The sequence below is a fragment of the Megascapheus bottae genome, chromosome 27, assembly GCF_031878675.1.
Source record: "Megascapheus bottae isolate mThoBot1 chromosome 27, mThoBot2.hap1, whole genome shotgun sequence".
NCBI lineage: Eukaryota > Metazoa > Chordata > Mammalia > Rodentia > Geomyidae > Megascapheus > Megascapheus bottae.
This window is the reverse complement of record NC_143535.1, coordinates 5,072,100-5,095,263: the sequence shown is the minus strand read 5'-3', so window position 1 is coordinate 5,095,263 and position 23,164 is coordinate 5,072,100. Positions and strand designations below refer to the sequence as shown.

At 44.7% G+C, this 23,164-nt stretch overlaps 1 protein-coding gene across 7 annotated transcripts in view; it reads right to left on the bottom strand.

The window, feature by feature from the left end:
• The window catches only part of Ddx6 (DEAD-box helicase 6), a 38,889-nt gene extending 21,096 nt beyond the window's left edge, over positions 1-17,793 (bottom strand). Inside the window, exons 1-4 of one of the 7 annotated variants that reach the window (XM_090319386.1) lie at positions 17,703-17,793; positions 14,476-14,954; positions 10,625-10,688; positions 8,078-8,182 (exon numbers count right to left, since the gene is read on the bottom strand). In XM_090319386.1, the coding sequence (XP_090175512.1) occupies positions 8,078-8,182; positions 10,625-10,688; positions 14,476-14,675 (369 nt within the window). In that variant the 5' untranslated portion in view covers positions 14,676-14,954; positions 17,703-17,793. The other 6 variants (XM_090319382.1, XM_090319385.1, XM_090319384.1 and 3 more) reach the window with 6 other exon arrangements.
• Positions 17,794-23,164: the final 5,371 nt, after the last annotated feature.

Sequence of the window (23,164 nt, the reverse complement as noted above, 5' to 3'; positions counted from 1 at the left end):
AAATACTGGAAGTGGTGCTGTGGCTCAAGTGGGAGAGTAGCAGCCTTGAGTGGAAGAGCTCAGGGACGGTATCCAGGCTCAGAGTTCAAACCCCATAACTGACAAAACAAAACAAACACAGATGCATCCTCTTTAAAGGGCCATAAGTTAGGATTTGAATATACAGACTGAAAACAAAACAGAACATTTTCATCAAAAATGGAAAAAACAGCAGAAAAAGGTATATGGGTACATATATTCTTCCAGACTAGCAGGTCAATTTGATCACAGTAAACGTTTATAGACTGGGCCAAAACTACACAGTACTAGAGCATAATCTCATTAACAACCATGTAAAAATCATAGCTTGAACAATTTGCACTCTGCACACAACAGAAACCTGTCATGCACTTATACATTATAGAAACCTTCCATGCCTGTATCTTCCAGTAAATTTCTGTCCTGAACTGTTCAGTGGGGAACTTCAATCCCCTCAAGTTTTCTCAACCTATGGTCATATCACTGAAAGTGACTTCTCACTTTCTTAGTTTACTTTGTTGTACATGTTTTAAACAAGATTACCATACTTCCTTTTAGCTTTCGACACAGTAAACCATTCCTAACAATTACTGAACATATATAAATATATAGAGACAGAAATTAAAGGGAGATTATAGGTTCATCTGAAAGAACACAATATTACTATGTTAAATTTTTCCTTTTACAAATAGCACAACCTTTTCCTTATTTGTATTAGTTAGATTTTTGGGGGAATTTTGATTCTTGGTATTCAAAGAATAATCTTTTGATTTTTTTTTTTTCTGTTCGTCACCACCACATGGACAGTGACTTTTCTTTCATCGTGCCATCGTTGCCAAAATATGTAGTATTTGCTTTTTAGGAAAAACAAAGTACCAAAAAAAAAAAAAAAAAATCACAAGACGAACTCCATACATAAACTCTTTTCCAAAACACTGTGATGGTATATATAAGTTTTTATTTCCTGGTGCCCAAATTTCTCAGAGCACAATGAGAGATACTTTTACCACCTGGGAGATTGCTTGTGTCTAGTCCAGCTCTGGTTCTCAGGTTCTGCCACACATTGACGGCTTAACCACCCCACCCCTGCCATGCCACATGAGTTTCATTTTTGGCAATAATAAATGGCTAACAGAAGTTAAAAACAGGCAAAAAAAAAAAAGAAGTTAAAAACAAACAAACAAACAAATAGCACAACCTGGTTCTATAAAGACATGAGTCACTCATGGTCTCTTAGCCCAACAAGAGACATACATATACTTTTCATGTTGGAGTGTGTGTGTTGACCATGGGTCTTATATTCAAAGCCTGAGTATGTCTCTGAGGTTCTGTGCTCAAGGCTAGCACTCTACAGACACTTGTGACACAGCTCCACTTCTGGCTTTCTGGTGGTCAACTAAAGAGTCTTACAGGTTTACCTGTTTGGGTTGACCTTGAACCTCAGTCCTCAGATCTCATCCTCCTAAGCAGCTAGCAAAATAGGCATGAGTCACAAGTAACTGGCTAAGAACTAAAGTTTTAAAATTTCTTAAAGAGAGTGTGTATGTATGTCTATTTTATAAGTTTTGAATTCTCTTACCTTAAGACAAACATCAAGTCAAAATATACCTTTCCACACAAAATTATGTCACCTAGGCCTTCTCACTTCAGTTTAAATGATGGTGTTACCCTTCAAAGGCAAAGAACTCATGTGACTCAGGTTTCATTAAGTGGCTCCAAATTTAAAAAAAAAAAAAAAAAGAATGGTAGGGGACCAGGAGCAGGAGCATGGCCTTGTGGTAGAGTGCTTGCCCTAGCATGCATGAAGACCCAGGATGATTTTTTGGTACCACATATACAGGAAAAGCCAGAAGTGGTGCTATGGCTCAAGTGGTAGGGCTCTAGCCTTGAGAAAGTCCAAGAACAGTGTTGAGGTCTTGAGTTCAAGCCCCAGGACTGGAGAAACAAACAAACAAACAAACAAATAAAAAAAAAAAAAAACCCAAGAATGGTAGGAACACACAAATGCAAGCCAGGTATGGTGGCTCACATTTCAGGTACAAGGAAGATCAAAGGCAGGAGGAACACCACGCCCAGCTTGCTGTAACTTTGGAATGAAGTGAAATGGGTACAGAATTACATTGAGTGTCTAAGTCCTTATTGCCAACTTAAAGTCACTGAATTTGATTCCTCCCCCATCTTTAAAGATACAGCTTTATGGGGGCTGGGAAGGTGGGCTAGTGGTGGAGTGTTTGCCTGGCATGCACAAAGCACTGGGTAAGAGTCCTTGGTAACTTCGGGCAGCATGGGTCACACATGTAATCCTAGCTACTCAGGAGCCTTAGATCTGAGGATTCTGATTCAAGGCCAGCCCATGCACTAAAAACTCTTCATCTCCAATTAACCACAAGAAAACTGGATGTGGTACTGTGGCTCAAGGGGTAAGGCCCTAGCCTTGAGCTGAAAGAACTCAGGGACAGTGCCCAGGCCCAGAGTTCAAGTCCCCATGACTGACCAAAAAAATAAAAATAAAAAGAGTCCTTGGTACTATGTACAAAGACAAGGCCAGAAGTGGTACTGTGGCTCAAGTGGTGGACCACGAGCCTTCAGAAAGCTCAAGGACAGTGTTCTGGCTCTGAGTTCAAGCCCCAGGACTGGCCAAATAAATAATACAGCCTTATGGAAACACCAGGTCAAGCTTTCACACAGTATATGTGATAAAGTTTTCACACAGTATATGTGATAATCTTTAAGATGCACTGGTATTTTGTACAGCACGATGAACATTCATTTTGGCAGATAATTGAGCACATCCATACTAGTCTCCTAAAAGATTAGGTAGAATGAAGCAAGAAAATTCATGTCAGATTAAGACAGCTATGAAGCCTAATAGGAAATCATGGGGTTGCCAGAGAGGAAGGAAAAGAGGATGAAAACTAAAAATTGTTTTACAACATACTATGTATTGCGCACAATACTACATACTTACATACTTGTTTGTGCTTGCCCTGGGACTTGGAACTCAGAGTCTGGTACTATTCCTGAGCTTTTTTGTTCAAGGTTAGCACTTTACACTCTACTTCCAGCTTTTCAATTAATTGGAGATAAGAATCTCATGCACTTGACTGGGAGTTTGGCCTGGGGTAGAAGAGTACTAGCCATGAGAATGCCCAAGGACAGTGCTCAGGCCCTCAGTTAAAGCCCCATGACTAGGGAAAAAAAAAAAAAAAAAAAAAAAACAACTCTTGGACTTTCCTGCCTGGACTGGCTTCAAACCATAATCTTCAGATCTCAGCCTCCTCAGTAGCTACTGAGTTTAAGCCCCAGGACAAGCAAAAAGGGGGGGGGGGGAGTGAAAAACAAGTTGGATGCATGGCTCAATTGGTATGTTAGCTGAGGAGTGAAAAGCAGCAGGTACAAAGTCCAGGACCGCCCCCCCCCACCCCCAAAAAAGAAAAGAAAAGTAAAAAATTTAAGTCACAAAGTTTTCATTAAGAATTAGGTATTCCAGGGGCCGGAAATTTGGCCTAGTGGTAGAGTGCTTGCCTAGCATGCACAAAAACCCGGGTTCAATTCCGCGGTACCACATACATAGAAAAAAGCCAAAAGTGGTGCTGAGGCTCAAGTGGTAGAGCCCAAGGACAGTGCTCAGGCCCTGAGTTCAAGCCCAGGACTGACACAAAAAATGAAAAAAAAGAATTAGGCATTCCAGTGATTCCTAAGTATAATGTTAGCTCTCAGGAGGCTGAGGATTGAGGATTGACAGCTTAAGCAGAGAAATTCAAATCTCTTTTCTCCTACTAATCCACAAAAAAACTGGAAGTGGAGGCATAGCTCAAGTAATAGTACCAGCCATGAGTGGAAATAGTTGAACAATCGTTTGAAGACCCGAGTTCAAGTCCCAGTACTGACTGGCACATACTCTGATGTCTAATCCTAATTAGTTGAGAGTCAAAGAAAAACTGAGAATTTGAAGCTGAAAGCCAGTCTAGGCAGAAAAGTCCAAGAGATTCCATCACAATGGAACAAGGTAAGCAAGCTGGCATGCATAAAATAGAAAGATCACACACAGTGCACATATATAGAAAAAGCCAGAAGTGGTGCTGTGGCTCAATGTAGAGCACTAGCCTTGAGCTGAAGAGCTCTGGTACAGGGCCCAAGACCCCAGAGCTCAAGCCCCACTACCAACAACAACAAAAAAAGAACTTTCAGAGTCCAGTGAGGTAGCTCACGCCTGTAATCCTAGCTACTCAAGAGGCTGACATCTGAGGATCAAGGTTCAAAGCCAGCCCAGGCACAAAAGGACCTGAGACTCATCTCCAATTAACCTCTAGAAAATGGGAAGTGGGGCTTGGCTCAAGGTTAGGGCACTAGCCTTGAGCTGAAGAGCTCAGGGACAGAGCCAAGGCTGAATTCAAGCCCCGTGATACACACACACACACACACACACACACACACACACACACACACACACACACACGAACTTTCATAGTTCATTAAAAGAACTTTCATAGTTCAATTCCTCAGTATGCAGAAAAAGCCAGAAGGGTGCTGTGACTGGAGTAGTAGACCGTGAGAAAGCCCAGGTCCCCAGTTCAAGCTCAAGACTGGTGTCCCCAAAAACAAAAAAACAAAAACAACGAACTCTTTTCATTCCTGTAGATAAAATGAGTTGACATGAACTGCATTCCTGTAATCTAAATCTTGTCTCTGGGCAATCACTACCTGAAACAGGATCTTTACTGTGAGCTCATTTCTCTAATATATCTACTTACACACCCAACTGCAAGTAGAAAGGTATCATCATATTATGTTGAAATTATGTGTATAATTAAATTGCCTTTTCTACCAGACACACGAACTCTACTTGTCTTGATTATCACAGAATCTCCAGTAGCTAACACTTTCTAAAACAGTCAACGTTCATTCAATAAAAATTTATTCAGGAATCTCATAGACTTGTATATGTATAATACATTTATCTATGTACAAACCTATGTATTTCTATTCATCAAAAAATGAAGTACTCGGCCGGGAGTTTGGCCTAGTGGTAGAGTGTTTGTCTGGCATGCATGAAGACCCGGGTTCCATTCCTTGGTACCACATACACAGAAAAAAAAAAGCCAGAAGTGGTGCTGAGGCTCAAGTGGTAGAGCTCCAGCCTTGAGAAAGTCCAAGGACAGTGCTCAGGACCTGAACTCAAGCCCAGGACTGGCCAAAAAAAAAAAAGGGGGGGGGGGGCGGGACTTTGGCCTAGTGGTTAAAGTGCTTGCCTAGCATGCACGAAGACCCGGGTTCGATTCCTCGTACCACATACATAGAAAAAAGCCAGAAGTGGTGCTGAGGCTCAAGCGGTAGAGCTCTAGCCTTGAGAAAGTCCAAGGACAGTGCTCAGGCCCTGAGCTCAAGCCCAGGACTAGCAAAAAAAAAAAAAAAAAAAAAAGCATAAAGCACCATGTATTAAAATTAATAAACTTAAAAAAAATATCAAGTACTAGCTAGGCGTGGTAGCTCATGCCTATAACCATAGCTACTCAAAGATCTGAGGATCTGAGTTCAAAGCCAGCCTGGGCACTAAAAAGTCCGCAAGACTATTTCCAATTAATCACCAGAAAACCAGAAGTGGCACTGTGGCTCAAGGGGTAGGGCAGTAGCTGAAGAGCTCAGGGATAATGGTTAGGGCCAGAGTTCAAGTCCCAAGACTGACTCCCCTCCCCCCCCCCAAAAAATACTGGCTTCCAGCTTGGTTATGCTGAGTGTCTGTGCAGCAACTGCAAGGTTTGAGTTTAAACTCTAGTACAGCCAAAATAAAAATAAAGCACTCAAGGAGCCTGGAGTTTGGCCCAGTAGTGGAGTGCTTGCCTAGCATGCATGAATTAAAAAGCCAGACGTGGTACTGAGCCTCAATTGGTAGAGCTCTAGCCTTAACAAAGTCCAAGGACAGTGTTCAGACCCTGAGCTCAAGCCCAGGACTGGCAATCAATCAATCAAGCACTCAAGAAAGGGAATATATCACAACAGAGCAACTAACTTGAAGGAGACTAAAGTAGCCAAATCTGAACTAATCTGAGTACCAACGTACCACCAAAAATAGAAATACGTGGGGCTGGGGATGTGGCTTAGTGGTAGAGTGCTTGCCTCGCACACATGAAATCCTATGTTTGATTCCTCAGTACCACATAAACAGAAAAAGCTGAAGTGGTGCTCTGGGTCAAGTGGTAGAGAGCTAGACTTGAGAAAAGCAACTCACTGACAGTGCCCAGGCCCTGAGTTTATGTCTCAGGACTGATTTAAAAAAAAAAAAAAAATCCTGAGCTCATATTGACAATAGGTAAGGAAGTATGTAAGAGGTGGCACCTCTGCTTTTTTTTGGGGGGGAAGAAGGTGTTGGGCATGGGGCATGAATTCTGGGCCTGGGCACTACCCTGAGCTCTTCAGCTCAAAGCTAGTGCTCTGAGCCACAGCGTCACTTCTGGTTTTCTGGAGATTAACTGGAGGTAAGAATCTCATGGACTTTCTGCCTGGGCTGGCTCTGAACTGCAATCCTCAGATCTCAGATTCCTGAGTAGTTAAGATTACAGGTGTGAGCTACTGCCACCGTCAAGGGATCTTCTTTATAGGCATCAAAAATGGAAGTAATGGAAGTATGTCACAGTAGTAAACTTATATATAACCTACCAGAGCAGATAAGACAAATAAGAATCATCAAAGGAGAAAAGATGGTTAATATGAATAGGTTATTTTCATTATTTTAAACTGTTCCCAAGACTGGTTGTTAGTTTCTAGGAAGGGGAGACACACACACGCATGCACTTGAGATAGGCACTCAGATAACACACTCAGATAACATCTTGCAAGGTAATCAGAATTAACATAGCCAATCAACACACCCTCAAATCTTAAGCAGGTCATAACATGACTACTGCAGTATTCTGGCTGAGAAACTGTAATTTGATTCTAATTACATGGAAACATCAAGAAAATCTCACAATAAATGGTCTATAAAAGAGGGGAAGTTATATGTTAATGTAATCAAAGCCAAAATAAGTTAACAAAACATAGTAACTGTTCCCAGACTAGCTCCTATACAAGAATCTCTATATAAATGGGAAACTACTACTACAAAGGAGTCAATTAAAAACTAGATAATATAGCCGGATACGGTGGCTCATGCCTATCATTCTTACTACTCAGGAGGCTGAGATCTGAGAATCGCATTTCAAAGCCAGCCTGGGCACTAATTATCCCTAATTAATCACTAAAAAATGGGAAGTGGGGCTGTGACTCAAGGGTAGCACTGTGGCCTTTAGCTGAAGAGCTCAGGGACAGTTACCAGTTCAAGCCCCAAGACCCACCAAATAAATAAATAAAAATTAGATAATTGGCTTAGTAAAAGAATAAATCTCAGGTCTCAAGGTTACTGACACTGTCTTGGAGATATAACTTTATAGACATAAATATCTATGATGGGGGGCCAAGAGCATGGACTAGTGGTAGTGCTTGCCTAGCATGCACAAAGACGTGGGTTCAATTCCTCAGTACCACATACACAAAAAAAGCCAGAAGTGGTGCTGTGGCTCAAGTGGTAGAGCGCCAGCCATGAGGAATGCCCAAGGACAGGGCATGCTCAGGCCCTGAGTTCAAGCCCAAAAACTGGCATGAAAAAAAATATAATTTATGATGGGATATACTCTATAGACATAATATTGTATTATATAGATCTTTGACATACAAAGCCTTAACTTAATTTTAATTATGTTCTAAAATTTATGTGCCAGTGATTGCATATAGAGATTCCCTTCTTGAATACTTGTTAAACATGACATCTGAAAGGTGTCAAAATCTTTTAATAAAAAAATACTCTAGCCCAAGGGAAAAAAAGAATAAATCTATTCGTAGGAAATGCACATTGAGACAAGTAAATTGAAGACAAATTCTGTAACTTAACCTTTAAAAATTCAGAAAAGGCACGCATACAGGCATGTTTAGGACACTGAAACATGTGGTAGTCTCCCACCAACAAGAAGTTTGTGATATATGAAACATAACCTTATATAAGCAATAAAAAGAGGTAACATACCTGAATGGGAGATGGCTTTTCCCAACCCATTTCAAAAATTCCCATCAGTAACTCCCGTTTTAAACAGTAATCTTCAAACTCATTTCCTTTTGTGGATGTCACATCCTAATAAACCAATAAAGGAGAACATAACCAAGTGTTTTTACAGTTAGCATGCTTAAGAAAATTTGTCTAGGATAAACCTGGTATTGATGGCTCACACCTGTAATCCCAGCTACTTAGGAGGCTGAGCAGACCATGGTTCAGAACCATCCAGGGCAGGAGTCCTTATGACTTTTTTTTTGTAATTAATACAAGGGTTACATTACAATCGCCAGATAGAAGGTGTATTACTTAACAATCATTGCTACCCCCTTCTCATGTTTTTGTCCCCCTGACTCTTATCTACAATTAACTACTTAGAAGCCAGAAGTGGCACTGGGGCTTAAGTAGTAGAGCTTTTAGCCTTGAGCACAAAGAAGTACCCAGGCCGTGAATTCAAGGCCCAGGGCTGACAAAAGAAAAAACAGAGCTAGGCTTGATGGCTTACACCTGTAATCCTAGCTACTCAACTCAGGAGGCTGAGATCTGAGGATCACAGTTCAAAGCAAACCCGGACATCACTAAAAGTCTGCAGACTCATCTCCAATTAATCACCAGAAAATCAGAAGTGGCGCTATGGCTCAAGGGGCAGGGAGGTAGCCTTGAGCTGAAGAGCTCAGGGACAGTGCCAAGGCCCAGAGTCCAAGCCCCATTATTCACCCCTCCCCCCCAAAAAAAGTTATGCATTGGGGAAAAAACCTCCTACAGCCAGTTTTCTAAGGATTGGTGGAATATTATTTCTTAGGGGAGGGTTGTGGGGGGGGGTTGGTCCTGAGGCTGAAGGCCTAGTTATCCTTTAACTTTTTTTTACTTAAAGCTGTCATTTTGTATCTGGAACCACAGCTCTACTTCTGAATGTTTTTGACAAGATTAACTGGGTGGCAGATCCTTATATCTATGCCTCCTGAGTAGTGAGTATTACAGGTGTAAGCTACCACTAATGCTATATCTGGGATCTGTTGTGTTTAAAAAAAAAAAAAACAACACAAGTATGTTATGAATTGTTTTTTTAAATTTTTCCAGTCCTGGGTCTTGAACTCAGGGCCTAAGCACTGTCCTTGGGCTTTCTCAAGGCTAGAGCTCTACCACTTGAGCTACAGCACCATTTCTGGCTTTTTCTATGTATATGTATGGTGCTGAGGACCCGAACCCAGGTCTTTATGCATGCTAGGCAAGCACTCTACCACTGGGCCAAACCCCTGGCCCACGAATTGCTTTCAAGATATAAAACCAAACCAGGTGAGGTGCTTCACGCCTGCAATCCTAGGTAATCAGGAGGCTGAGATCTAAGGATCATGGTTCAAAGCCAGCCTGGGCACTAAAATCCATGAGATTCTTATCTCCAATTAGCCACCAGAAAACTAGAAGTGGCCCTGTGGCCTTGAGCTGAAGAGCTCAGGGTCAGCACCCAGGCCCAGAGTTCAGGTCCCATGACAGACTGAAAAAAAAAAAAAAAAAAAAAAAAAAAAGATATAAAACCAAACCCTGACTAATCTGGATTTCTTAGGTTCATCATACCATATAAGTTAAGGGCCAGAAAGTTCTGTTTTAAGGGGCTATCACTGTATAGCGTCCACCCAGAGATGACTAAGAAATATGTCTATAGTTATTAAATATACTCTGGGAGATAAAACTACCCTAGGTTGAGAATATTGGTTTATCTCCTCTATTATGTGTACATTATATAATACCTAATCTAAGTATGTCACCAGGTTGCTGGGAACAACAAATTTAAGAAAACACAATGTGCACACATTTAAACACACTTAATATATACATTTCATTACTATATAATTCCACAAAAGGATAGTTTAGCAATCTAACATACAATTTTTTTTTTTTGCCAGTCCTGGGGCTTGAACTCAGGACCTGAGCACTGTGCTTAGGCTTTCTTAAGGCTAGAGCTCTACCACCTGAGACACAGCACCACTTCCATCTTTCCCCCCCCAACCCTGCCATGTACCCAGAAATCGAACCGGGTCTTTGTGCATGCTAGGCAAGCACTCTACCACTCGGCCAAACTCCCAGCCATTTTTCTTTTTGGCCAGTCTTGGGGCTTGAACTCAGGACCTAAGCACTGTCCTTGGGCTTTCTCGAGGCTAGAGCTCTACCACTTGAGCCATTTCCGGCTATTTTCTATGTATGCGATAAAGGAATAAAACCTGGGCCTTCATGCATGCTAGATAAGCACTCTACCACCAGGCCAAATTCCCAGCCCCAACATACTATTTTTAACACACTTCAGGTATGTTGAACTAAAAGTCCTCTGTACAACTACTTTAAAGAAAAACGTTAAAGATTAAGACACATAGAGCTTGGGAAGGAGATTAGCTACAAATGAAGATGTTCTCCAAAAGCAACAAGCAAACAAGCAAAAAAGTGGAAGTGTCTATCATTACTACAATTACAGATTACTACAAATTACTCTATTTCCCATTTTCTACTTGAATTCTAGAACCAACTTACCGAAGTTTTGATTCTTAGATCCTTTGGAGGGAGTTTTAAAGTCTTTTTCCAGTCATCACCAGGTCTAGAGAATACAGTAAATATAAAAAAATATATTTTTTTAAAAGCATAGTAGATTTCTGTGTTTTTTTATACTTAAGAATACAGTTAACCAGCTGGGCGCTGGTGGCTCATGCCTATCATCCTATTTAGGAAGCTAAGATGTGAGGATCACAATTCGAAGCCAGCCCAAACCTTGACACTCTTATCTTAAAACTACTTAGAAAAGTCAGAAGTGGATGTCTGTGTGTGGCTCAAGTGGTAACACTAACTAACCTTGAACAAAAAATGCCAATCAAGCTGGGCACTGGTAGCTCATGCCTGTAATCCTAGCTACTCAGGAGGCTGAGATCTGAGGATTGTGGTTCAAAACCAGCCTGGGCACTGAAGTCCATGAGATTCTTATCTTCAATTAACCACCAGGAAACAGGAAGTGGTGCTGTGGCTCAAGTGGTAGAACACTAGCCTTGAGCAGAAGAGCTCAGGGACAGCTCCCAGGACCAGAGTTCAAGCCCCAGGAAAAAAAAAGAAAAATATAGTAAATCAGAGCAACTAAATTAGGGAATGTGTTCATAGAAAAAGTCTAGATAGGATTCTTAGGGTCTTTATTGTCTTAGTAACAACAGTATAGCACAAATGTAAATGAAAATATGGTTTGACTTAGGTAGCATACTTTAAGTAGCAGCCAAAATTTTTCTCTAAAAAATTAAGATTTCATGTAAAACTAGATTATGGACTTTCTTGAAAAACTGGAAACAATCCTAGGTTCAACTACAGTATTATCCTTATTCTTTAAAAAAAAAAAAGGGGGGGGGGGAGGGGGTCCAGGAGTTTGGCTTAGTGGTAGAGTGTTTGCCTAGCATGCATGAAGACCTGGGTTCCACTCCCCGGTAGTGGTAGAGTGTTTGCCTAGCATGCATGAAGACCTGGGTTCCACTCCCTGGTACCACATACATAGAAAAAAAAAGCCAGAAGTGGTGCTTTGGTTCAAGTGGTAAAGTTCTAGCCTTGAGAAAGTCCAAGGACAGTGCTTAGGCCCTGAGCTCAGGCCCAGGACTGGGGGGTTGAGGGGAAAGGGGTAGGGAAAGGAAACATTTGCAACAGTGTTCCAAATTTTTGAATGGTAACACTTGGTAGAAATTAGTAACTAGATTTAACTCCTCTTTCCCACTTTGTGGTGGTATATGGAGATTATACTCAGGGTTCTCTCCATACATATTGGGCAAGTACTGTAGTATTAAACTACTTTTAGTCAGAGGGTTTACATCAAACAATGACCTCCTTTAAATATTAAGGGTAAGTAGCTTTCAGTCTAGCTGTTCTCGAAGCATCTTTATCATTTCTGGTGACTAATTAAAACTAAGTTTGACTGCATATAGTCCCAAATACTTGGGAAGCCCAAGTAGAAGGATGATTTGAACCCAGGAGTTTGGAGTACAGCTTGTCAACAGAGTCAAACCCCCAACAAAAACACAAACAGCAAACAGCTGGGCGTAGTTGGCTCATGCCTATTCCTAGCTACTCAGGAAGCAGAAATCTGAGGATCATGGCTCACAGTCAGCCAGGATAGAAAACGCTGCGAAGACTTAGCTCCAATTAACCACCAAAAAAACAGAAGCAGAGCTCAATGTAGGAGAGTGGTAGCATAGACAGAAAAGTACAAAAAACTTCTGGAACAGCAGCCAGGCCCCACAACAACAACAAAAAAGAAAACAGAACATCTAGTGTTGTTTGTTTTTTTTTTTTTATTAAAATAATAATACTGGTTGGAGTTTGGCCTAGTGTTAGTGTGTTTGTGTAGCACTGATGAAGACCGGGGTTCAAATCCTTGGTACCACACACACAGAAAAAAAGCCAGAAGTAGTACTGTGGCTCAAGTGGTAGAGCTCTAACCTTGAGAAAACCCAGGGACAGTGTTCAAGCCCCGAGCACAAGCCTAGGACTAGCACAAAAAAAAAAAAAAAAAAAAGAAAAAGAAAGAAAAAGAAAAAAAAAAACTGCCAGGAAATATTTCCAATTATTTCAACTGTATCATCTTTAAAACAATTTCCATTTATTTCATGGTTGCCATTTACATGACCAGAATGCCCAGAAGATCTAAGACCTAGATTTGTTTTGCTTATTTCTAAAACTTACATAATGTTAATACTCTAGCACAAGGACCTCTCTTCCCTTTTCCTTTTTGATTCATGCTGTGTGAATCCAAGCTGGTCTTGAACATAAAATCCTCCTGCATTAGCCATAACATACTGGGATTAGAGATATGTAACCTCAAGCCCCACTAATAGGGTAACTCTTTGCTACCAATTCCAGGATCTGTGTTTGCCTCAGGCTTCATCATCCAAAAACTTCCAGTTTTCTGTAGGATCACTGGTGATAAGAGTCCCAAGGACTTTTCCGCTTGCGCTGGCTTTGAAACTCAGACTTTAGCCTCCTGAGTAGCTAGGATTACAGGCATGAGCCACTGGCACCCAGCCCATCATCCAACTTTCTAAGTGAAAATGTCTACTCTATCCTAGCAGGGCAACTTGCCACTCTGTCAAATTCAACGGTTAATAAAAATATGTATGAAACAAAACCAAAACCTGTCTACATGGGTTTTATAATCCTTCCCCCGCCCCTTTTTTGGTAGGTTGTAGGGGTTTGAACTCTGAGCCTGAACTCAAGTTTGAACTCCCTGGGCTCATTCACTCAAGGCTAGGGCTCTAGCACTTGGAAGCACAGTGCCACTTCTGATTTTCCGGTGGTTACTTGGAGAGGAAACTCTCTCAGATGTTCCTGCCCAGGCTGGTCTTGAACCATGATCCTCAGAATTCAGCCCGAGTATCTAGAATTACAGCTGTGAGCCACCAGTGCCTGCCAAGATTTATAATCTTAAAAGGTGGTAAGTCGATGTTAAATGAGAAGTGGTTAACTATTACAAGTTCTGAGACAGTTGACAGAGCCTAGAAGGCAGAGGTAGCCTATAACTTAAGATCTGAAGAACTGGGGGGGGAGGGGGGGAATCAATCACAGGAAAAGGAACAAAGAAGAAACAAATCAGAACTTGTTCTTTTTTTGGCAAGACTGGGCTTTGAACTCAAGGCCTCAGGCCCTCCCAATTTATTTCTACTTTATTTCATTTTTTTTTGCCAGTCCTGGTGCTTAAACTCAAGGCCTGGGTGTTGTCCCTGAGCCTGTGCCCAAGGCTAGCACTCTACCACTTAAGCCCCAATGCCACTTCTGATCTTTTTTTTTTTGTTTATGTGGTACTGAGAAATCGAACCCAGGGCTTCATGCATGCTAGGCAAGGACTCTACCACTAAGCCACATTTCCAGCCCACTATTATTTTTTAATAGAAGATATTTTCATAATAATGTAACAACTTTAGTTTATGTCCTTAAGAACTGAAAATAGCCTAAATTATTTTAGCCTGTTCATACTCTGCAAAGATTCTTAACAAAAATTAATCCTCAACTGGGGTTAAGAAACTTAAAGCTTCAACTTTGAAAAATATTCCATGAGTCTTATAATGTCATCCATTTATAACAAATTTAAGTAATAACTTCTACAATGAGGTATAAAAGCCAGCATTGTTTCTAAACATAATCTAGAGAAAGTTAATATATCACCTGTGCCTATGGTTCATTGTTGATTGAATTATGACAGAAATGCCATTATTTTATTACAAATACTGACTTCCTACGATCAGAATGATTAATGTGTAGTTAACAAAAATTAAACCTTAGAGACAATAGTTTTGCTTTCCATTACAGACAAAACAACAATAAAAAAAAATCTTATTAGTTCCTCAAATGTGTCTAGCACTTACTTAATAGTGGTGGTCATACTCTGTGCTTGCTGTTGCGTGCCATTATTGATTGTGTTGGTGTTTTTCAACTGGTTCATCTGTTGCTGTGCTGGTGTGCCCCCTCCTCCAGGGCCACCACTGGGCTTCACAGGGCCCCTCAGCTGACCATTCTGACTGGACAGACCCATTATAACAGGGTTCTCTGTTCTGGCCGTGCTCATGCTGTGTTAACTGCAAAGGTGTCTCTTTCAAACTTCAAAACTTTGAAAGTCAGTAGAGAAACTGTAGTAACAGTTTATTAGGCTCTCCAAAACGAAGAGATAAATAGAAGTCTTGCTCAATAGATGAGTCCTTTATTGCAATGCAGGCAAGCACCTGTAAGTCTCTGGACGGTGGTAAGCAGCAGTAACTTGCTCTCATGCACCGAATCAACCTTTTTTTTTTTTTCCTCAAAAGCCCTCTAACAAGCTTGAGTTATATCTGAGTTCTCTCACTTCAATCTGAAACAAAGAAAAAATTAAATTTAAAAACACAGAAAAGTTAGAGGGAAGTTATGTCTTTCTCTAAAGAACTCTTTGAACTCTCATTTTTAAATTAAAAATACAGACACATTTACATTCTGATAAACACTAGCCAAGTTAAGAAAGATGTAATGAGGCAATGTCTCCAAAACCAAATCTACAATAAAACCAATTCCAAATATGTAGACTTGTGAGATGAAAGCAACATAGAAACAATTTAGTAGAAAGATTAATTAAATTAACATTTTTGTCAAATAACAATCTGCTCCTTTCTGTCTCCTCCCTGGTGAATCCTCTAATTTCTACTATACTTTAATTGTATTACAACTCAGTGAAATATCACTCAACTTACTAATGTAAATCAAAATGTGGACAAAGTGGGACAAACTCATTAGTGTTCTTCTACTTCTGACAGAAACCGAGAATGGTTGGAAGTTAAATGAGCTTTTGACTTGAAAACATTGTACTTTCTTAAAAAAAAACAAAGAAAGAAACCTATTTCCTTATCTGACTTCAGCTAAAGTTTATGAAAAGGTGTATTTTTGTTTCCTCCCTTACACTGTACTGTCGTCCATGAAAACGACGACCGCTCCCCTAGCCCTGGCTGCCCACAAACTCGAAGGCCGCGGCTAGTTGAGACCCCTTTAAAAACACACACAGCTCGAAAACTGCCGGAAAATACCCCTTGACCACACCTTCCTCAGGGGAAGGAAAAACAAGAAGTGAGCACCGATCTTCTCCCGGCTCCGGGTCACCGCTGGGCTGTCCCCTCCGGAGCGGGCCTGCCCCACGGCCGGCGGCCCTGCCCGGGGCCTGCGGGGCTCCGCGCTCCCCGCCGGAGGGCCTGGCGGCGGCGGCGACACCCGGCGGGTTCTCCCCGGGGCGGGTCCTCCCGGCCCCCCGCCCCTCCCCACCGCGGACCCGCCGGGCCGGCCGGGACGGCCCCTTCCCACACCGCGTCAGCTTGACAGCCTCGTCCTCTCCCGCCACTGCTTTTGTTCGCAAACGCCGAGCCGCGTCTCCAAGCTTTGGAGCGAAAGGATGAAAGGGGGGGTTCAGGGAAGAGGAGGAGGACGGCGCCGAGGCCCGGGCCGCCCCTCCATGACACCGCCCGCCCCGTCACCGGGTCGGCCCCGGGCACCGTCCACACAGCCGGGGCTGGGGCTCTGCAATCCTATCTGCGCCACAACAGCCGGAGCCTGCGCTTCCCGGGGCCAACAAAGGGGCTCCCCGCCCGGGGCCCCGGGGAGCGCCCCCCAACCCGCGGAGCCCGCTGCCTGCCCCCCGGAACCCGGGGGCTGCGCCAACCCCCTCCCCGGCCCACGAGGCCTACCGCAGCCCGCCGGCCGCCGCCGCGAGCAGGGCCCGGCCGCCTCCGAGGCGCCGCCGCGCAGCCCGCCACCTCCTCCCCCGCCGCCCGGCCGCCGCCGCCCGGGCCCTCCGAGCGCCCGGCCGGACCCCGCGGCGCCCCACCCGCCCGCCTCAGGCGCCGCCACCCCAACTGCGGCTGCCCGCCCTCCTCCCCGGGCCCGGCCAGGCCGCGGGGCCTCCGCCCCGGAACGCCCCCCACAGCGGCCCGGGCGGGGGGCTCCCCGCCACCCCCGGGGCCCCGCCGACCTCGGCCCCGCCGCCTCGGCCCACGCCCCGCGCCGCCGGCCCGAGTCCTACCGCCGAGGCCACTCCCGCACGGCGCCCTCGGTCCTTTATTGTTGACTCGAAGCTCCCAAAATGGCGGCCGCTCCTTCCTCCTCGGAAACCTCCGCCCCCCTCCCCCGGTCCTCGCCGCGGCCTCCGCCCGCCCCCGCCCCGCCCCCGGCCGGCCGGCCGCTCCGGGCGCCGCTCCCGCCCGCCTGCCCGCAGGCCGCGCACCGGCTCCCGCCTCTACCTCCGGCCGCCGCCGCCGCCCGCTCCCTCGGAGCCGCCGAAGTCGCGGCCCGGCTGCGCTGCCTGCGCGCCGCGCCCGCCGCCGCCGCCGCTCCCGTCCCCTCCCCCTCCCGCATGGCGGCGGCCGCGGCTCCTCCTCCGCGCAAGATGGCGAGCGCTCGGCCGCCGCCGCTACACCGCGACGCCCGCGCCGGCGCCCGGGCCGCGGCACCCGGGCGGGAAGAGGCCCGGGGAGGACGCACGGGCCCCGCTCGGCAGGACGGCGGCCGGAGGCGCGGCGGGGGCTGCCAGGAGTCGCCTCGCCCACCCCTCCCGAAGGGAGCCCGGGCGGCGGCGGCCCGGGGAGGGTCGGGCCGGCGCCGGGACCCGTTCCGAGACGGATCCGGTGGGGGCTCGGGGCCCGGCGGCTGACCTGACAGCTCCCGCGGGGCCGGGGACGCGTCCGGGCGCGCCGCCATCCATCCAGGGACGCGCGGAACTAGCGGCCCCGAGGCGCCGGCGCGCTGCCGCGGGGCCGGAAGGGAGGTCGGGAGGGCACCGGGGGTGGGAGGGCCCGGGAGCGCGCGGAGCGCGGTGGAAGCCGGAGGGTGCCCCTGACGGGGCGGGTGCGGAGCCGGGGCGCCCCTCAGGGGGGCCGCCGTGAGGAAGGGGGAGCGGAGGCCGGGGCGAGCGGCGCTGCCCCCGCCGGACCCCGCCACGCACACGCTCGGGCATTTGTGCCCCCGGCTCTCAGATCTAACGTCTCTGCGGGTGCTCAAGTGACATGCTGTCTTGTTCCACGTCAGACAGGAAGGGGGAGGAAAAAGCCGGCTGGCTCAGGGGGAAGTCGGAACCCGGTCTCACCCGGCTCAGAGACTGACAACACTAACGGACGGCCACCGAGCCAGAAGTGACAATGGAACTCGGGGCTCAGCACCTCTGCGCCTAGACGCCCAGGATGGCCGGGACTGGGTCAGTGACTGGCAGCTTCGATCCCCCCCGCCCCGTCTCCGCGACCTCCAACTCGGGGCCAATCAGAGAAAGCCAAATTTGCTCCCCCAAACCAATCACAGGAGAGTATCTGCCTCAAGTGAGCCCGCCTCCGGACAAGCTGCACCAATCAGAGGGGTCCGGCCCGAAGCCTCGCCCCTCCCACACACACTTTATTTACTTTAACCTGAAGGCTTCCCTGCTCGCCGCCCGCCTGCGGATCTCAAGGCCTGGGGGAAAACAAACGAGTCGCATTTGATGTTGTTCTTGTTATCGCCACGCGCTCAGTGGAGAAGTGGTGGAGAATAGAGAAGACTTTTCTGGTCAAGCTGGACTTCAACGACTTCTTTTTGGATTCCGTGTTTAATGGTGTCCCATGGAGACTTTTAAACACCTGCTTATGTAAAGGAATACTCCCGCACCTTGTTCCCATCCTGGAGAGATGGAGACAAGGGGTTTCTTCATAAGATGATTATGTGGGAGGACTTGTTTTGCCCGGATATCCCAGGCAGCAAGCATCTGGAAGGGGCTGGGAATGTGTCTTAGTGGTGGAGTGCTCACCTAGAATGCATGCAGCCCTGGGTTTGAGTCCTCACTACCACATAAACAGAAAAAGCCAAAGTAGCACGCTGGCTCAAGTAACAGATTGCTAGCCTTGAACACCGAGAGGCTTAAGGACAATGCCCAGGCCCTGAGTTCAAGCCCCAGGACTGGCCAAAAAAAAAAAAGAAAAAAGAATCTGAACGAGAGACTGATACTTATCAGGGGTTCTCTTTCCCTCGACCATTCAAGGTGTGGAAACAAGAAAAGGGGATAAAGTCCCTAAGTCCATAACTTTCTAAAAAAATCAGACTCAAGAAATAATATATGTACATACATATCTATATATGGTTTCTACATAATGTTATTTTAAAGACAGCCAAATTTTTTTTTTTTTTTGGTCGGTCATGGGGCTTGAACTCTGGGCCTGGGTGTTGTCCCTGAGCTCTCTCAGCTCAAGGCTACCGCTCTACTCCTTGAGCCATAGCATCATTTCTGGTTTTCTAGTAGTTAATTGGAGATACAAGCATCAGGGCTGGATTTGAACTGCCATCCTTAGATCTCAGCCTCCTGAGTAGCTAGGATTACAGGCATGAGCCACTGCACCCAGCATAGCCAAATTCTTTTCTCCCCTAGCTATTGATTTTTGTTGATTTTGGCTTTCTAGTGAGAGCGTAGTTTACAATTGAAGTCTGGATCATTTTCTCTTGAGTTCAATTTTAATGGTTGATGGGTTTAACTATCTCAATATGTATTGTTTTCTTTGTGATTCAAAAAGATTAGCAAGAATCATAAGCATTATGACACTTTAAACTATGAATTTACTAATGTATACTGTAATCAATCCTTTGGCAGTTTAGTTAATAGAATTTAAAGTTTGTGGATGATTTAGAGAAGATATGGCTTCTATTCATCATAGAAAAGAGGCTCCCAAGAGGTTTTGGCCATTTTCATTTTCATTTTTTGTCACTTTCACTCTATCCATCCCACTTCCTTGGACCTTGAGTTATGAACTTGTTAGCTGAAGTGGCAAGCCCCTAGAAAATTTATATGCAGGAAAGATGTGTTTGTTTGTTTTTCGCCAGTCCTGGGGCTTGAACTCAGGGCCTCAGCACTGTTCTTGGGTTTTCTCAAGGTTAGAGCCCTACCATTTGAGCCACAGTACCACTTCCAGCTTTTTCCATGTATGTGGTACTGAGGAACCAAGCTGGTCTTCATGCATACTAGGCAAGCACTCTTCCACTAGGTCAAACTCCTGGCCACTGTTTGTTTGTTTTTGACATTTTTGGACTTTGAACTCAAAACCTAAGGTTGGTAAGCAGACTCTACCACTTCAGTCATAACCCCAGCCAAAGGGACATTTTCGAATGGAAAAAGATTTACAAATAGAGATGAGGTTTTTTGTTTTTTTTTTTTAAATATATTTAGAGATGAGGTTTTAAAACAAGATTTTCTCCTTCAACCCCCTCCCCACAAAAAAAAAATTGAGATGGAACAAGAATGCTACCTAGAATCCAACGAAAATAAATATCTCTGCCAGTTTGCAACATGACTTCTCTTATTTCCTAAAATAAGTAGAAGGGGGTGGGGATCACAGGTTAATTTGTACTTGAATTCATTTTGAAATATTTAAATTATTCAATTTAAATATTTTTTTGTTTTGCCAATACTGGGCCTTGAACTTAGGGCCTGAGCACTGTGCTTGAGTTTAGTTTTCTCAAGGCTAGCATTCTACCACTTGAGCCACAGCACGATTTCCAGTCTTTTCTATGTATGTGGTACTGAGGACTAGAACCCAGGGCTTCATGCATGCTAGGTAATAACTCTACCATTAGGCCATACTCCTCTTGGCCTCTCAATTTAAAATGCTATAAAAGTAGGTTGGATCTGGAATATGCATGTGATCATATCTAAAACACCCAATGTTCTTATGCAAGAGTGAATATCACATTTTTAACCTTTTTTTTTTCTTTTTCCAGTCCTATGGCTTGAACTCAGGGTCTGGGCACTAACCCTGAGCTTCTTTTGCTCAAGGCTAACATTCTACCACTTGAGCCACAATGCCACTTCTGGCTTTTCTGGAACCCAGGGCTTCATGCATGCTAGGCAAACACTTACCAAGTCACATTTCCACCCTTAACTATTTTTTAAGGGAAAATGATAGTTGAGCCCAAAATCACACAAGCAAATGTGTTCATTACCTAGAAGAAAAAATTTTACCATACCGTCTTTTCAACAAAATGCTTACATCACATGTTTATTACACAGCATTTTCCTTCTTTAATGTTGTCCAATGTAATAACGTAATCTCCTAAAATAAAGTCCAACATACAAAATATTTTCAATTATGCCTGTAAAATATCTAATGGTCACTTCCCAAGACTAAAAAGCTGATGAAACTGAGTGCTGGTGGCTCATGCTGTCATCCTAGCTATTCAGGAGGCTCAGATCTGAAGATCATGGTTCAGGCCATGCAGGAAAGTCCTTGAGATTCTTATCTCCAATTAACCCTCTCTCCTCAAAAAAAAAAAAAAAAGCCAGAAGTGGAACCCATAACTCAAGTGGTGCAGTGCTAACCTGGTATGACAATATGAAAAAGCTAAGGAACAGGGGCCGGGAGTTTGGCCTAGTGGTAGAGTGCTTGCCTAGCATGCATGAAGGCCCAGGTTCGATTCCTTGGTACCACATACATAGAAAAAAGCTGGAAGTGCTGCTGAAGCTCAAGTGGTGGAGCTCTAGCCTTGAGAAAGTCCAAGGACAGTGCTCAGGCCCTGAGCTCAAGCCCAAGACTGGCCAAAAAAAAAAAAAAAAAAAAGCTAAGGGACAGCCTGCAAGGTCAAGCCCCAATACCACCACATACAAGCTAATGAGTCTAAGGAACCAAGACCTGTTTCCTTTTGATTTCACTGCAGTTTACACACTGGAAGATGAAGGAATATTAGTCACTGAGAAATAAAAATAAAATAAACTCAAAATAGTGTACTCTTCCAGGAAGCAAAAAGGGTTGCAGGAAATGAAACTAATCATAATACAGTATATGATATGACTCATTGGTATATGATATTTGTAGTTTTGTTTTGTTTTGTTTTGTTTTTTTCTGGTTGTGGGGCTTGAACTAAGAGCCTCCGTGCTATCCCTGAGCTTTTTTGCTCAAGACTAGCATTTTGCCACCTTGAGTCACAGTGCTAGTTCTGATATTCTAGTGGTTGACTAACCATTTCCTTTGGGTAAGCGCACCCAATTACTGTTCTGCATGAACTCAATACACTAATCCCTTGATGAAGTTACTGGCTTCATGATACAATCACCTCTCAACAGTGCCACCAGCTGGGGACTGAGTCTGCAGCACAGGACTCTATAGAGGACATTTCATATTCAGATTAATAATACCACTTGGATAAATGGCAATTCCTTTATACAACTACTAAGAGATAATATTTTTAAATAAAGGAGAGGGAGGGAAGGAGGGGAAAAAAAGAGAAAAAGAAAATAAGCAAAAGGCTCAAGGACATCACCCAGGATGCAAGTTCAAACCCAGTACCTGCATAAAAAAATAAGTCTCTCGGGCTGGGAGTTTGGCCTAGTGGTTAAAGTGCTTGCCTAGCATGCATGAAGACCCGGGTTCGATTCCTCGGTACCACATATAGAAAAAAAGCCAGAAGTGGTGCTGAGGCTCAAGTGGTAGAGCTCTAGCCTTGAGAAAGTCCAAGGACAGTGCTCAGGCCCTGTGCTCAAGCCCAGGACTGGCAGAAAAAAAAAAATAATAAGTCTCTCTAGAAGAAAGAGAGAGAGAGAGAGAGAGAGAGAGAGAGAGAGAGAGAGAGAGAGAGAGAGAGAGAGAGGAAGAAGAAGAAGAAGAAGAAGAAGAAGAAGAAGAAGAAGAAGAAGAAGAAGAGGAGGAGGAGGAGGAGGAGGAGGAGGAAGGGAGGAGACTGGGAATGTGGCTTAGCAATAGAGTGATTGTCTAGCATGCATAAAGCCCTAGGTTTGATTCCTCAATACCACATAAACAGAAAAGGCTAGAAGTGGCACTGTGGCTCAAGTGGTAGAGTGCTAGCCTTAAGCAAAAGAAGCTCAGGTTCAATCCCAGGCCCTGAGTTCAAGCCTCAGGACTGGCAAAAGAAAAAGAAAAGGAAAGGGAGGGACGGAGGGATGGAAGGAAGGAAGAAAGGAAGCAAGCCTGACAATGGTGGCTCACATCTGTGACTTAGCCACTCAGGAGATTGAGACCTGAGGATCTCCATTCAAAGGCAGCTCAGGCAGGAGAGTCAATGAGAGTGCTTCAAGTGGAACTATGGGTCAATTGGTAGAGTACCAGCTTGGAGCAAAATAACTCAGGGATAGCCCCCAGCCCCTGAATTCAAGCACCAGTACCAGCATATGTGCGAGACCACGCGCAGGTAAACACACACACACACACACACGCACACACGCACGTACACACAACAATACACACCATATTTGAAGGTGCGACTCAAGTGGTACAGTGCCAGCCTGGGGTGAAAAAAAGCAAGAGTGCAAGACCCGAGTTTAATTAAGTCCCCATGTCAGCACACACACAAATTCCTACATAGAAAACTTAGAAATGGGCTCTGAGTGTGGGTCAAGTGGAACACCTGCCTTAGCAGGCATGAAGACCTGTCTTTAAATCTCAGCACTGCCAAAAAGAAAAAGGGTTTTTTAAACTTTTTTGCTATATAGACAAATGGCTCTACAAACATTTTTTTTTTCCAGTCCTGGGCTTGAGCTCAGGGCGTGAGCACTGTCCTTGGACTTTCTCAAGGCTAGAGCTCTAC